This window comes from Theobroma cacao, chromosome 1, assembly GCF_000208745.1.
Source record: "Theobroma cacao cultivar B97-61/B2 chromosome 1, Criollo_cocoa_genome_V2, whole genome shotgun sequence".
NCBI lineage: Eukaryota > Viridiplantae > Streptophyta > Magnoliopsida > Malvales > Malvaceae > Theobroma > Theobroma cacao.
In genome coordinates, this window is record NC_030850.1 from 14,968,178 (window position 1) to 14,981,211 (window position 13,034).

At 33.9% G+C, this 13,034-nt stretch overlaps 2 protein-coding genes across 2 annotated transcripts; one reads left to right on the top strand and one right to left on the bottom strand.

Moving 5' to 3' along the window:
- LOC18612624 (linoleate 9S-lipoxygenase 1) lies at positions 1,128 to 9,171 on the top strand. The gene is made up of 10 exons (XM_018118620.1): positions 1,128 to 1,416; positions 3,397 to 3,800; positions 4,233 to 4,519; positions 4,640 to 4,883; positions 4,970 to 5,449; positions 5,556 to 5,641; positions 5,742 to 5,795; positions 5,994 to 6,268; positions 7,578 to 7,841; positions 8,113 to 9,171. The coding sequence occupies exons 2-10, from the start codon at positions 3,632 to 3,634 to the stop codon at positions 9,119 to 9,121; spliced, it is 2,868 nt and encodes a 955-aa protein (XP_017974109.1). The 5' UTR covers positions 1,128 to 1,416; positions 3,397 to 3,631; the 3' UTR covers positions 9,122 to 9,171.
- On the bottom strand, positions 9,336 to 12,826 carry LOC18612625 (poly(A)-specific ribonuclease PARN-like). The gene is made up of 8 exons (XM_007049522.2): positions 12,397 to 12,826; positions 11,921 to 12,051; positions 11,539 to 11,733; positions 11,344 to 11,456; positions 11,082 to 11,198; positions 10,886 to 11,000; positions 10,569 to 10,784; positions 9,336 to 10,470 (listed from the first exon to the last, which is right to left on the bottom strand). Exons 1-8 carry the CDS (start codon positions 12,723 to 12,725, stop codon positions 9,821 to 9,823), a joined length of 1,866 nt encoding a protein of 621 aa, XP_007049584.2. The 5' UTR covers positions 12,726 to 12,826; the 3' UTR covers positions 9,336 to 9,820.

Sequence of the window (13,034 nt, forward strand, 5' to 3'; positions counted from 1 at the left end):
ATCAAATATTTTTAATTCTTTATAATTAAAAATTAAGTTGATAGATGGATAGAACATGGATAACAGGAGATGACATGACAGATGAGTTCATGTTATCCAAATGGTGTCGTTTTGATTTAAATCTTACGTCTAATTATTGCCCAATTTCACTTGTTCTGCTTCATCTCCACTCCAATCAAGCTCTCTTTTGGTCAAAAATGGGCACATGCACAATCAACAATAAAATGATTCCAAGTTTTTGAAATTTGTGAAATGTATTAGCTCGTGTCTGAAGCATGCAAGACAAATACAAATCGTCGGTCTAATCAAGTTCAATGAAAACATGTTCTAGAGTTATTTCCATGAACGACACGAGTAGAGCATCAATGTTTCCACGCCTTGCAAGCCTTGGGCTACCTCTCAATTGAGCTAAACATTGAATGAAGCATATCACTTAACAATTAAACCTATCGATCAAGTGGAGAATTTGTATATATGAAGTGATAGGCATTTTCCATTTGATGTTAACTTATTAATTATTTGAATGAAGTGTTGCTAATGATTTGTACGAGTGCTGAAATTTCAAAGGTAGTTGGAAGTACATTAAATGTGAAAATAATCGTTCTTCTTTAAAGCTCCAACGATCATATTGTATCAACACATATGTGAATGTCACTACAAAAAAAAATAGGCTTTACCAACGAAATCAATTCTGTTAGTAATAATTCATCAGTAATTACCAATGAATTACCGACGAGAGAAGAATATGAGAAAAAAGGATGGATTACTAACGAAAAATACCGATGGAACTCAACCTGTCGATAATCTATCACTTATATAATGGCACACATGAATAACAAAATGGTGCAAAATTTAACAACGAAATTATTCCGTCAATAACATTTTCTTGACAAAATTTATCAATCATTTTACCTACAAACTAAGTGATCAGTAATTTGATAAGACATTGATAACATTATCGACGAATTTATTGATGAATATTTCGTTGATATTTTTTATTTTTTGACGAAATATTCCGTCGGTGATTCCATCATAATTAATAATTGAAATTCATAGGTGGGAGTTTTCCCCCTATCTATCCTTATTTTAGCTACTAATGGAATCTTTTGTCAGAGATTCCATCGATAAGTAAAATAAAAATCCTCATGCAGGATTTTTCCCCTAATTTCTACCTTTACTTATTTCTCCCTTTTTCTCTTCTCTCCTTTCTACTCTCCCTTCACTCTCCACCTGCCTTACCATTCACCCCACCTGAGCGTGCCCTCTACCGCAGACCAACACCCTACTCTAACCACCACCCAACCATTCGACTTTCGAGTCCCATTCCTCACGCTTCTCCCATTTGTCTAATCACCTCTTTCCATTTGAGTCTCTTGATTTTGCTTCGACTGGCGGTGTGATTGTGTTGCCCATAAGGTAATGTTTTCTTACTTTTAATTTACTAGATATTTGGGTTTAGATTTTGTTATTATATTTGGAAATAATCTCGTTGGTAGATTTTATTGATTTTTAGTGTTTAGGTTTGCTTGTATTTTAAGATTGTTGCTAGTATTTTGATTGTCAAAAGTATTGATTCTGTTATGAAATAAATATTAAAAAAACAACTACAAAAGAAATTTAAGAGAAAGTATTTAGAGAGTTACTTAAGTTTGTCTTTACAAATGAAGTGAGAGACCTATTTATAAGCCAACAACCCCTTGAATTATAATCTTAATCTAATTTCATCTAAGAGTTCAAATCACATTACATTTCTTGTATCTAGCGTATTAGGTTGTTTGACTTGCTCTGTACTTCTTGAGTCATAATATAATGGACATTCACATATTTGTTCATAACAGATTCATGGCTATTATTTATATTTTGGGAATAATGTATTGATTCACGGTTGGATTGATTGATTGCTGGTATTTTGTATTGATTCTAATTGTATATGTAATTCATTGTTGCTAGTATTTTAATAGGGAATAATATGTTGGTTCACGGATGCTAGTATTTTGGCTGTTGAATATGTTGATTCATGAGATAAATAAACATCCATGGATTTTTAGGAATGAAATCTTTTAAATTTTTAGTGATTAAGAAAATTAGTAAGGTTTTATTAAATATAAATTTAGTAATAAAGAAAATTACTAATAAGCAATTAAGAAAATTAGTAAATACCTTCAAATTTATAATTATTTAATTCAGGTTTTATTATATTTATGGAAGAATTCAACTAATCAAATGAACAAATGTTTTAGTAATTAAGGAATTAGGTAAATTATTTATTAAGAAATAAATTAAATAAGTAATATTAGACAATATTTTATTTAATTAAATTAATTAAGGGTTTAGGGAATTAATTACATAATTTAATTAATTATGAATAATCATGTATTGAGAATTAAGCAATTAATTAAATTAGTTAATTTTGTAAAATTTAGGGTGTATTTAAAATAGTCAAGGATTTATTAAATTAATTAAATGTTTAGTAATTAAGAAATTAACTAAATTAGAAATATTATTTTATTTTTAAAATGTTTAAATAAATTAATATGTTAATTAATGAGTTAATTAAATTAATTATTTAATTAATTAATGCAATGTGTTATAAATAATTAAGTAATTACTTAAATTTGTAATATCATAAGTAAATAATTAAACTAATGAAATGAGGGAAAATTTGAAGGCATGGAGGGACTTTTCTATATTGCCGTCCACCATAAAAGATATTGTGCTAAAAGACGTTATGTCCATGAATTAACGGAGGTTTGATTATGGGGATTTAGATTTACATGGGTAGCTTGGGTACTCTTTTTTCCTATCTCATGGTTTTTATCCCAATAGGTTTTTTCAGGAGGTGGTTTTTAATGAGGCTTAACTTTCATGTTACTAGGAATATTGTGGGTTGGTTTCTTGTGTAACTTGATCTGTGTAGATACTCACGATGTAACTAAGTTTGATGACGTAAATAAAATTCATCTTCTTTCCAAAAAAAATATTAATTGATTAATTATTTTAAATTCATTAAATTAACTTATTTATTTATTAAAAATAAAAATTTAATAATTTCACATATTTTAATATTATTTTTGTCATATTATTATTTATTATTTTAAAAAATAAATTGAAAAGTTAAAAATTTATATTAAAAAGAATATAAGTTTATTCAATTTTATATTTTCACATAAAAAGATAATTTTGTAAATTTAAATTATATTTATAGTAAAGTGCTTTGAAACCAAACAAATACAATTTAATCTTCTCCGTAATCACATTGTCTGAAATCTATCACTTTTTCATATTATATCAAAAACTGTAAAGTTATTTCGTGATAAAATACTAAACGTCACCTAATTCCTAAATTGTACACCATAATTTAATTTTCATGAATAATTAAACTTTTTGGTGGGAAAGAAATCGATTCGCGAGGACACTGAGTGATATCATCAACCAACAGGGACGAAAGCAAGCAGAATACACGAGGTGGGAATTTTAGGTCAAGAGTGCCGAACAAGAAAACTCAAGGAGCAGGCAAAGTATTGGATTCAAAGGTCACAGCCAAAAGCATATATGCTTCTCCAAGTGCAAGCAATACCTCCGCTCCTTCTCCTTCATCCTTTTTGCGAACTGAAGGAGGCATTATCTGAATATGGCAGAAACTACTTGCTGTGGACTGACAACATGTTGCCATCGCCCTCACCCTGAAAACGACATTATCGAGGGAACTTTTGAGATTGATCACTCCCCTCGGATTTGTCTCCTTCCCACTCTACGATCCGTTGCTATTCAGATTTACAGCGCCGATGTAGTCGATCCATGTAAGCTCAGTTTATGTTTTTTGTCAATTAACTTTTCAAGATTTCTTTGTTCTCCTCGTTAAATTTTGAAAAATAATCTTTTCATCTGTAAAATTTATAAGTATTATTGTTATAATCACTCAATTGTTAATCATGTAATATGAAAAAAAAAATTTATTATAATTTTGTGAGGTAATTAAAATAAATGGTAACTTGAAATACGAGATGGGACATGTTATCTTTTAATAATTTAAGTAACTAAAATAATATATATATATAATTTTTTTTATAATTAAAAAAAGAAAGATTTGAATTTTGCTCATTAACTAATAAGATAAATATTTGAGTACATAATAATATTTTAATAATAAAAATGTTATTATCTAAAAATTGAGATAATTTACATTTCATACAGTAAAATTATTAATCCTGTGCTGCATTGCGATGTAATAGACACTAGGAGCGGGTTAGAAAGTAAGAAGGCATATCTACAGAAGTGGAAAATCAACCTGAATCCGAGTATAATCAAATACAAACTGAACTTTGAGGTGGTGCGCGGGTTCGGCTCTCCCGGGGCTTTTGTTGTAGAAAATAGAGGCAGGCATGAATTCTTCCTCAAATCCGCCACTTTCAAGTACAAAAGTCCTGCTCCTGACAGGGAGGACTTCTTTTTCCACTGTGCTTCCTGGGTGTACCCACTTGACAAGACCGGAGTTAAACGGATTTTCTTCATAAACCGAGTATGTTGACCTATAACTATTCCATTTTGGTATTTTGCTATTAAATTTCTTAGAAAACCAATAAGTAGGTAATGTTGATATTAACTTGAGCAAACACTAATATTGTTGCCCTCTTGACAGTTGTATCTTCCAGAGAAAACACCTCCCGGTTTAGTTGTACTGAGAAAAAAAGAACTTAAGAAACTGAGAGGACGAGGGTTGAAAGATGAGAGGCATCCATGGGATAGAATATACGACTATCAATGCTACAATGATCTTGGAGATCCTGACAATAGCCCAGAGTATGCTAGGCCTATTTTGGGGGGTTCTAAGGAGTATCCATATCCACGCAGGTTAAGAACAAACCGCCCTCCTACCCAGCATGGTATATATAGATACAATCCTGTTTTATGGCACAATTTTATTTATTTTTCTTGGAATTTCTTCACATTTGGCATTTGTTGTATGTAGACCATTTAACCGAGTCTCGGCCGGTAGGATGCTTTCGAACTTTTGTTCCACCTGATGAGCGTTTGAGCCAGAAGAAACAAGAACAACTCAGAAACAACTTCGTCGATGCTCTTGTGCGATTTCTTACCCCCAAGTCAGACCAACCACCCCAGTTGCATCAAGAATGTCCCACAATGGTTCAGAAAATCCTACATTTCTTTGTTCCCAAGTCAGCATTTTCAACAGCTGATTTTAGTATGATTCAGTCTATTGTTGATTTCGTTCTAAGGAAGCCAAAATCACCATCCCATCGAGATACCCAAAGTGTAGACTCAATCGATGACATAGTCGCCATTTTCTCAGACAAACAAGTAAAAAAAATGGATGAGCGAGTCAAGCAGAAGCTGAAAAAGTTGGTACCAGCTGAAATCTTTAACCAAGTTGTTGATGCTACGACCAAAAGAGACGTCCTCAGCTCACAACCTCCTTCAATTATGGCAGGTAATTAGGTATAGCAATTAAATTTGATATTGTAACTAGCATCTCCAGGTTGGAGGTGGACATTCTATTTAGGACTAATATTAGTCCTGCTGCTTCTTCTTGACAGAGGACCAGTACGATTGGCTTCTTGACAGAGAGTTTGGACGCCAAATGCTTGCAGGAACAAATCCAGTACGAATCCAGTCCTTAGAGGTCTCTCTTCCCCAAAAACCAGGTTCCATCTATAAATATACGTTGCTAATATTTTAGCCCTGGAATAGATTGTCATCTGCAACTTTAAAAAACCTTGCAGAAATTCTCACCTCGAGAAGGTTGGCTTCCGAAGAACCTGGACCTTATAGAAAAGGTAAAATAGAGAACAAGTTTTTTCAAGAAAGTATACGATCAATGAAGTCCTTTTTGATTGACAAGGAAACAAAGTCATATCATCAAGATAGAAATATATACTACTTGATGCGGATTGTAGAGATAAGATTGCCATTTTTCCTTATAATCTAGCTAGTTTTCCTTTTTAATTAAATTCCTAAATACTAGTACACGGCAGGCAAAGAGTGAAGCTGAGGCATATTTCGTCTTGGATCACGACTACCTCCGGCCGTTTCTAAGCGTGATAAATGCAAAGGGTGTTTGTGCTTATGCAACTCGAACAATACTAAAGCCCTCAGGGTGGGATGATAGATTAGAACCAATAGCAATACAGCTTCGCTTGCCTGATAGCGAAATGGACATGGTCCTTGAGCCAGACGAGCTTGAATGGGACCTTGCAAAAGCTCACGTTGCAGCCAATGACGCAGCTCACCACCAATTAGTTAGCCATTGGTGAGTAACTATAATTAGTTTATTGCATTTACCTATGTTTAAATTTCTTTGCTAATCAAGGAAGCTCCTAGCTAGTTGACCGTAAATTTTATTTTGGATCAATTAAATTATTACTATTTCTTAAGCATAAAAGTTATGAATTTTTAAAATCACTGCAATGTTATTAATCCTCTGTGGTTCAGTATAGATTGAAAGCTCAGCAGTTGTCCACACTAACTTCAATGCAAAATAAGGTCTTTAGTTATATATTGTGGGCTCATCTACCGGCCATTGACACTAGAGCTGTGTTTGGCTCACAAGAACAAATCGATAGAGAATAGAATAGTCATTTTGTAAAAATAAAATAAAAGATGAATAATTATTTTATAATTTAGTTCATAGAAATGGAATAGGATGTGAATTGATATTATGAATTATTTTAAACAGGATTAGTTTTGGAAATAATTAAAGAATAAGTGATAAATAACAAAAATACTATTTATTATAATATTTAATTTCTAAATTAAAATATTTATAGTCAAAACATTAATTGTATTATATTGCTATTTATTTTTAAAATATTAAAATTTAAAAAATTTATAATTAAAATTTTAATTTAATTTTTAAGCTTCAAATATTAACTTTTTATAATTTATTATTAAAACTTAAACGTTTTTATTTTAAATTCATTTTATTTTTAAATTTTAAATTCATCTTAACTTAGTGAGAGAAGGAGAGAGGTAATTGACTAGAGAGAAAGAAATTTTAAAAAATAAAAATAAATTGTATTTTATATAGTATGGTAATTTTTCAAATTAATAGAAGGCATTTTTATCCATTAATGTTTTTACTTTATTTCTTGCCTCTTAGACATCTCCTTGAATGATCATTCTAAGGAATGAGATTTTAACCAAATAAAGAGTTAAAAAAAATTAAGAATAGGAGGGAAATCACTATTCCATTTTCCCAACAAAACATTCTATAGAAGAAAAGAGACTTTTAGCGAGCATCGTGACCCTCACTAAAGCACACTTTTCTTGTAGTGTGATGTACTTTTTACATATTGAAAAATTTTTCTCCATAACTTGAATTTTCAATGTACATTTTACTTAAGAGTACTGTGACTCAATATTACAGTAACTTATACTTAATTGCCAATCATCTCTTCAACAACTTATGATATGTAGTTTGTAGAATGGTGCTTAATTAATTAAATTCTAAATGGGTTCCAATTAGTTGGAGTACTGATTAAAATATTACTGCGGCTATATATATGTATGCATACTGAAGCCTAATGTTATATTTATTTGTTGTACCTTTTTCGATCAAGGTTGCATACTCATGCAGTAATTGAACCATTCATTATTGCCACTAGAAGACAGTTGAGCGTGATGCATCCAATTCATTGGCTATTGGATCCTCATTTCAAAGACACATTGCATATAAATGCATTGGCTCGAGGCATCTTCCTGAATGCAGGGGGAATTCTAGAGAGAATACTCTTTACAGGTGAATTTTCCGTGCGGCTGTCCTCTCACTTCTATAAACAATGGAGATTTGATGAGCAAGCCCTTCCAAAAGATCTTAAGAAAAGGTAATTCATGAATCAAAAATTCTATTGCTTCATTTGGTAAGTATAGAAGGATCCATACGCATGGTGATCGAATTACTATCAATTAACAATGGGTGGCAAATGCTATAGATTTAAGTCGCAAGCAATGATTTGATCAAACATAGAATTTACCAGAACAAATGATTTTTTTTTTTTTGGCCACGGGCGTTTACAAGTTGCATTGATCAATGTGGAATGTCATAGAGCTCATTATTTAACTTGATTTAATGATGACAATATTGTAATATTTCAGAGGCATGGCAGTAGATGCAAAAGAAAGTGTAAGAGATGAGAATGTCTCAGAAATAAAGGAGAAGCCAGCAGAAAAGGAACCAGAGAATATAGGTGAGGAGGATCTGGCAAAGAAAACCGAGAATGTGGTAGAGAGAGATGAGGGTCTGGCAGAAATAGACGAGAATGTGGTAGAAAGAGACGAGGGTGTGGCAGAAACCGACGAGAATGTGGTAGAATTGGACGAGAATCCAGCAGCTCCGGATGAAAAGGTGACATTTCCCGCTGGGATGAAGTTCGTTTTAGACGACTATCCCTATGCTAAGGATGGAATTGAGATATGGGATGCCATTGAGACATGGGTGAAAGCATATTGCCAAATTTTCTATGAAAACGATGATTCTGTCAGGGATGATGAGGAAATCAGAGATTGGTGGGAGGAGATTAGACGTGTGGGCCATGTTGATCAACAGCAAGGGTGGTATGATCTTACAACTCGTGAAAACCTGGTAAGGGCTCTAACAACTCTGATATGGATTACTTCAGGTATGCATGCTGCGGTGAACTTTGGGCAATATGCGTATGCCGGTTGGCCTCCGAATCGCCCCATGCTATTGAGGAAGTTCATTCCAAAAGAAGGTACAAAAGAATATGAGGACATGCAGAAGGATCCTGAGAAGTTTTTTGTCAAGATGCTGCCTGAAAAGTTTGAAATGGAGTTTGCTATAGCAGTAATGGACCTTCTCTCACGCCATACATCTGATGAGGTATACTTGGGCCAAAGGCCAACGGACAACATGTGGAAAGAGAATAAAAAGGTAAACGAAAAGTTTGAAGAGTTCGGAGAAAGACTTAGAAAAATAGAGGGAAATATACTGGACAGAAATAAAAGATATAACCTGCACAACAGGTGGGGTTATGCCAAGATTCCCTACAAGCTTCTGTATCCTGATACATCCAAAACCGAGGGTCCCTCCGAGCATAAGGAGGATATTTGTGGAAGGGGAATCCCTAACAGCATATCTATATAGCGAATTGTGAATTGACCAGTTTCAATAAGCATAAACTCAATTAACCTTCATCATAATCATATGGATTTCTAATCTTTTGTTAAACATATTTCTTTATTTTTGGACTTGGGGAAAAAACTATAGTAGGAGCAGTTATTTGTGGAAGCTCTTTTCTCTGCAGCAGGAAACTCTTGATTTTCTTTTAAAAGATGAACTTTGAAAAATTAAGGATAAATAATGCTAAAATGGAGAATTGAGAAAACTTTATTAAATGGGTGTTCAGTCCAAAGCTCAAAAAACTGGGTCCCTCCTCCAAAACCGTACCTTTGGTAAAAATACTCCTTCCTTTACTCTTTTCCATCCTCCCTAAGAAACAAAGCCTAGATGTCAAAACATGATAAATAATAAAATATTCACTTCTAGGTGTATAAATGTTAGCATGGTATTAGCAGCCGTACAAGGAAAACAATTGCAAATGAAATCAAATATTGTTCAACTTGGCTTAAATATGGTCCACCATAATTTTCAAATATACTGCTGCAACTCAGGCAATTACCCTATAAGCAAAATTTCTGACTTCTTAAAATGTTCGAGCCTATCAGGCATGCAATCAATGATCCGGACTTCAGAGGTTGGTATCAGATTAGTCTCAAATTAGTATCAACTCCAAGCCTACTACTCAGTTAAAGCAAATACCTGAGAAGTGGAAACTTTTATACCTCACAGGTCGCCCAAGTTAATCATCAAGTCATTGCACCAGAAAACCTCTGATGGATTTGTTTCAGAACCACTTTGAGAAAAGCAATCAGGAGTTGCAGAGGCTTTGTCTAAGGAACTTGCTAAATCTGCCTCCCAATAACCCAAACCACATGCCCTCTTGTAAGTCTCATAACCTGCTGCCCTTAGGCCTTCTGAAACCAATTCCCTTAATGATCCACTGATTCCTTCGCTACTCATTATATCCAGAAAAGCTTGAGATAAATTAGGTTGCAAGAAAACCACAATGGCACAGCTCTTATCAACCAAACAGACGTCAAATTCTTCAGAGAAAACATCATGCGACCCTTGAAGCAGGCTCTTAAGCATTCCAGCAGATAAGCTATCCCTAAATCCCCACAAGAAAACTAAATGCTTACAGCCTACTTTTCTCGGGCTCTTTGTCCAAATTCTGATACCCCCATCAACTGATTCTTGAGAACTTCCAGAACATGATTTGAAGGAATTTGCATACCCATCAAGGAGAGAAGTTATATTGTCATCACTAGACTGGATAGCACCAGGAGTGATTCTCAGTACAGAGCACAGTTTTGCGAACAAATGACATATTCTCAAAACAGTTTGCCCATGAATCTTGCCTTCATTTAACAAAGCTGGAAAACCACAATATAATGTGCAGTAAGTTATAAAACAGTGAAAAAAGAAATTGATGAAAATCAGGTGCATAATATAACTAGAGAGGCACACTAACCTCCGTGAGAAATTTCCATGTCAATGGGTGCAAAGAACCGATTCTTGAGGTAAGATATCGCTGCAGGTATGTTGGTCACATTTTCTAAAGGACCAATTTCCTTCATCAGATGGTTAACATCAAATACATGGGGGAAAACTAATCGCAAAGAGCAAAGGAACTCATCCATGTTGAGAGGAAGTGGACCTATGAATTTGGAATGAATAACTGAGAAATCTGCAGGAGCAAGTTACTGTTTAGGTCTACCATTAACAGAAAACGTAAGCCAGCTATAATATAATCTAAAATTACTAGAAACTTTCTCTATAAAGATACACCATTAAGGGAATTGTGGGAGACAACAGGTTTCTGTGAAGCAGATATCAAATCGATCACCTCTCGAAAGCCTCTTATTTTCTTGTTTTGTTCCTCTTCGACATTCTGAAGCTGCCTCTGTTAATCAAGACCCCATTGACAGAGATTAGAAAGAGCCAAATCACTCATCGTGATCAAGGATTGAGATTTATTTGCTACCTCAAAAAGACTCTTGTCTTCTTTTGAACTTGTCAAAACAACACGAACTGCCTGGGTTCCTCCACCCTTTGTTGGGATTTTCAAAGCAACAAGGTCATCAGAGAACTCTCCTAACATCTGTAACCAGTAAACAAATTTCAAGATATTATCACAATAAAAAAAAAGCCCAAGAAATTGCCCATTTCCTATAACAGCATCACATGAGGTATACTTTTCCATCACTTCCAGATTAAGTATCTTAATCTTTATCAGGTGAGTCTACCTCTAACACAAGCTGAACTTGACGTTCACTGCAAACATCTATTGTCATGCATGGTCTAGATCCATACTGTTCACCCCCTAAGACAAGTTTTCTCAGCGATTTTACAAGAGCCTCTGCCAAAAAGAAGTAAACACACTCAAAAATAGGAAATGAAAGATGCTAAGTTAACCAAATATCTGATACTGCATCTTTCACCATCAGTCTTTCTGCTTGAGGAGTCTGCACATGCTTTTTTCCAATGCTTAACGCGTGATTTAACCCTTTCTACGAATATCGTATCAGCAACGCTAGGTGGGGTAGAAGAAGGTTTCATAACATGATGTATAGCAATTGGATTGCCCATTCGAACTTTTGCTACCAACTCTTGTGCTCTGGATAAGTATGATATACCTGTCAAAAAGGGAAAAGCTCTTATAGCTTAGTTAACATTCCATGGTGAATAGAGATCCCAATTATGATTCCTTCAAAATGATGTCATAACTCACGCGATACTAAAGTTCTTCACTGAGTGTGTCACTTGGCATCATGCTTACAATATCAGAACAATAAGGGAAGTGAAAGAGAATAGGATTTTTACCATCATATATGCAGGCGTTAAAATCGAAACCTTGTTGAGCCATAGCTGTCAAATATGAAGTTTGGCATGAAAAACTGTAAGAGGGCATCCCAATGTTTAATTCATCCCTAGGGAACAAGTGGAAGTTATAACTGCAATGACAATAAAAAATACATTAGCACCTAAGAAAAAAAGAAGAAAACTAGAAATTAATTTTTAAAAGTAAAAGTTAATTAACATTTTGGACCTAAAATTTCATACATGTAATCCGGAAATTTCCCATAAATAAATTAACTTCTAATTTTCCAAATATATTAATGATTCTATTTTCCTTTTCACCTTCTAAATTTGCTTTAATTTTACAAAATAATAATGAAATAATTTTAAATAGCTGAAATCTTTCAAATTTTAACAAAAATTTACTTACTGCAACTTAAAACTAAAATCTTTTTGCAAAGAAATGTATTATTATTATTATAAAAAAGTCGCGAACTCACGGGTGGGCAGTGACTTTGGAGCCAGAGATGGTGAAGGGGCAGACAGCGAACTGGAGGAGCTGGAAGCGGTCGGCGGCTCGTCGGGCCTTGAGGTAGGTGGTTTCCGGGCAGTCAAAGGAGGAGAGGCGGTGCCAAGGGGCCGAGAAAGAGCCGGTGTTCTGGAGGGAAACGGCGACGAAGTCGGAAGAGGAGAGGTGGGAGTGGAAGTCGTGGAGGGAGTCGTTGAAGTTGGATTTTGTAACCTGCTTTACGCTCCATTGGAGCTGATGCTGATGACAATTCCGGGATATTTTAGTGCAAAAGAGACGCCTTGGTATCAAAGCCACCATTTCTTTTGCTTTGATTCCGCTGGGTTTTGGAGTGGTTTAAGTTTTGGTGTGGTGAAGAGGATTTCTGTTGGGTCGGGAACCCGCAACTTGGCCCGCACATTTTAACTAACGCAAGTAGCCCCAATTATATGTACTAATTATTAGTTCTCGCTATTATTTTATATGCTCCTTAGCCAAATGAATTTAATTTTGATCATCATTTTTTAAAAATATTTATATAAAATTAAAATTTAAAAAATATATATATTAAAATTTTGAATTTCAAAATTTATAATTTTATTAAAAATAATAGTCAAAATTAAATTTATT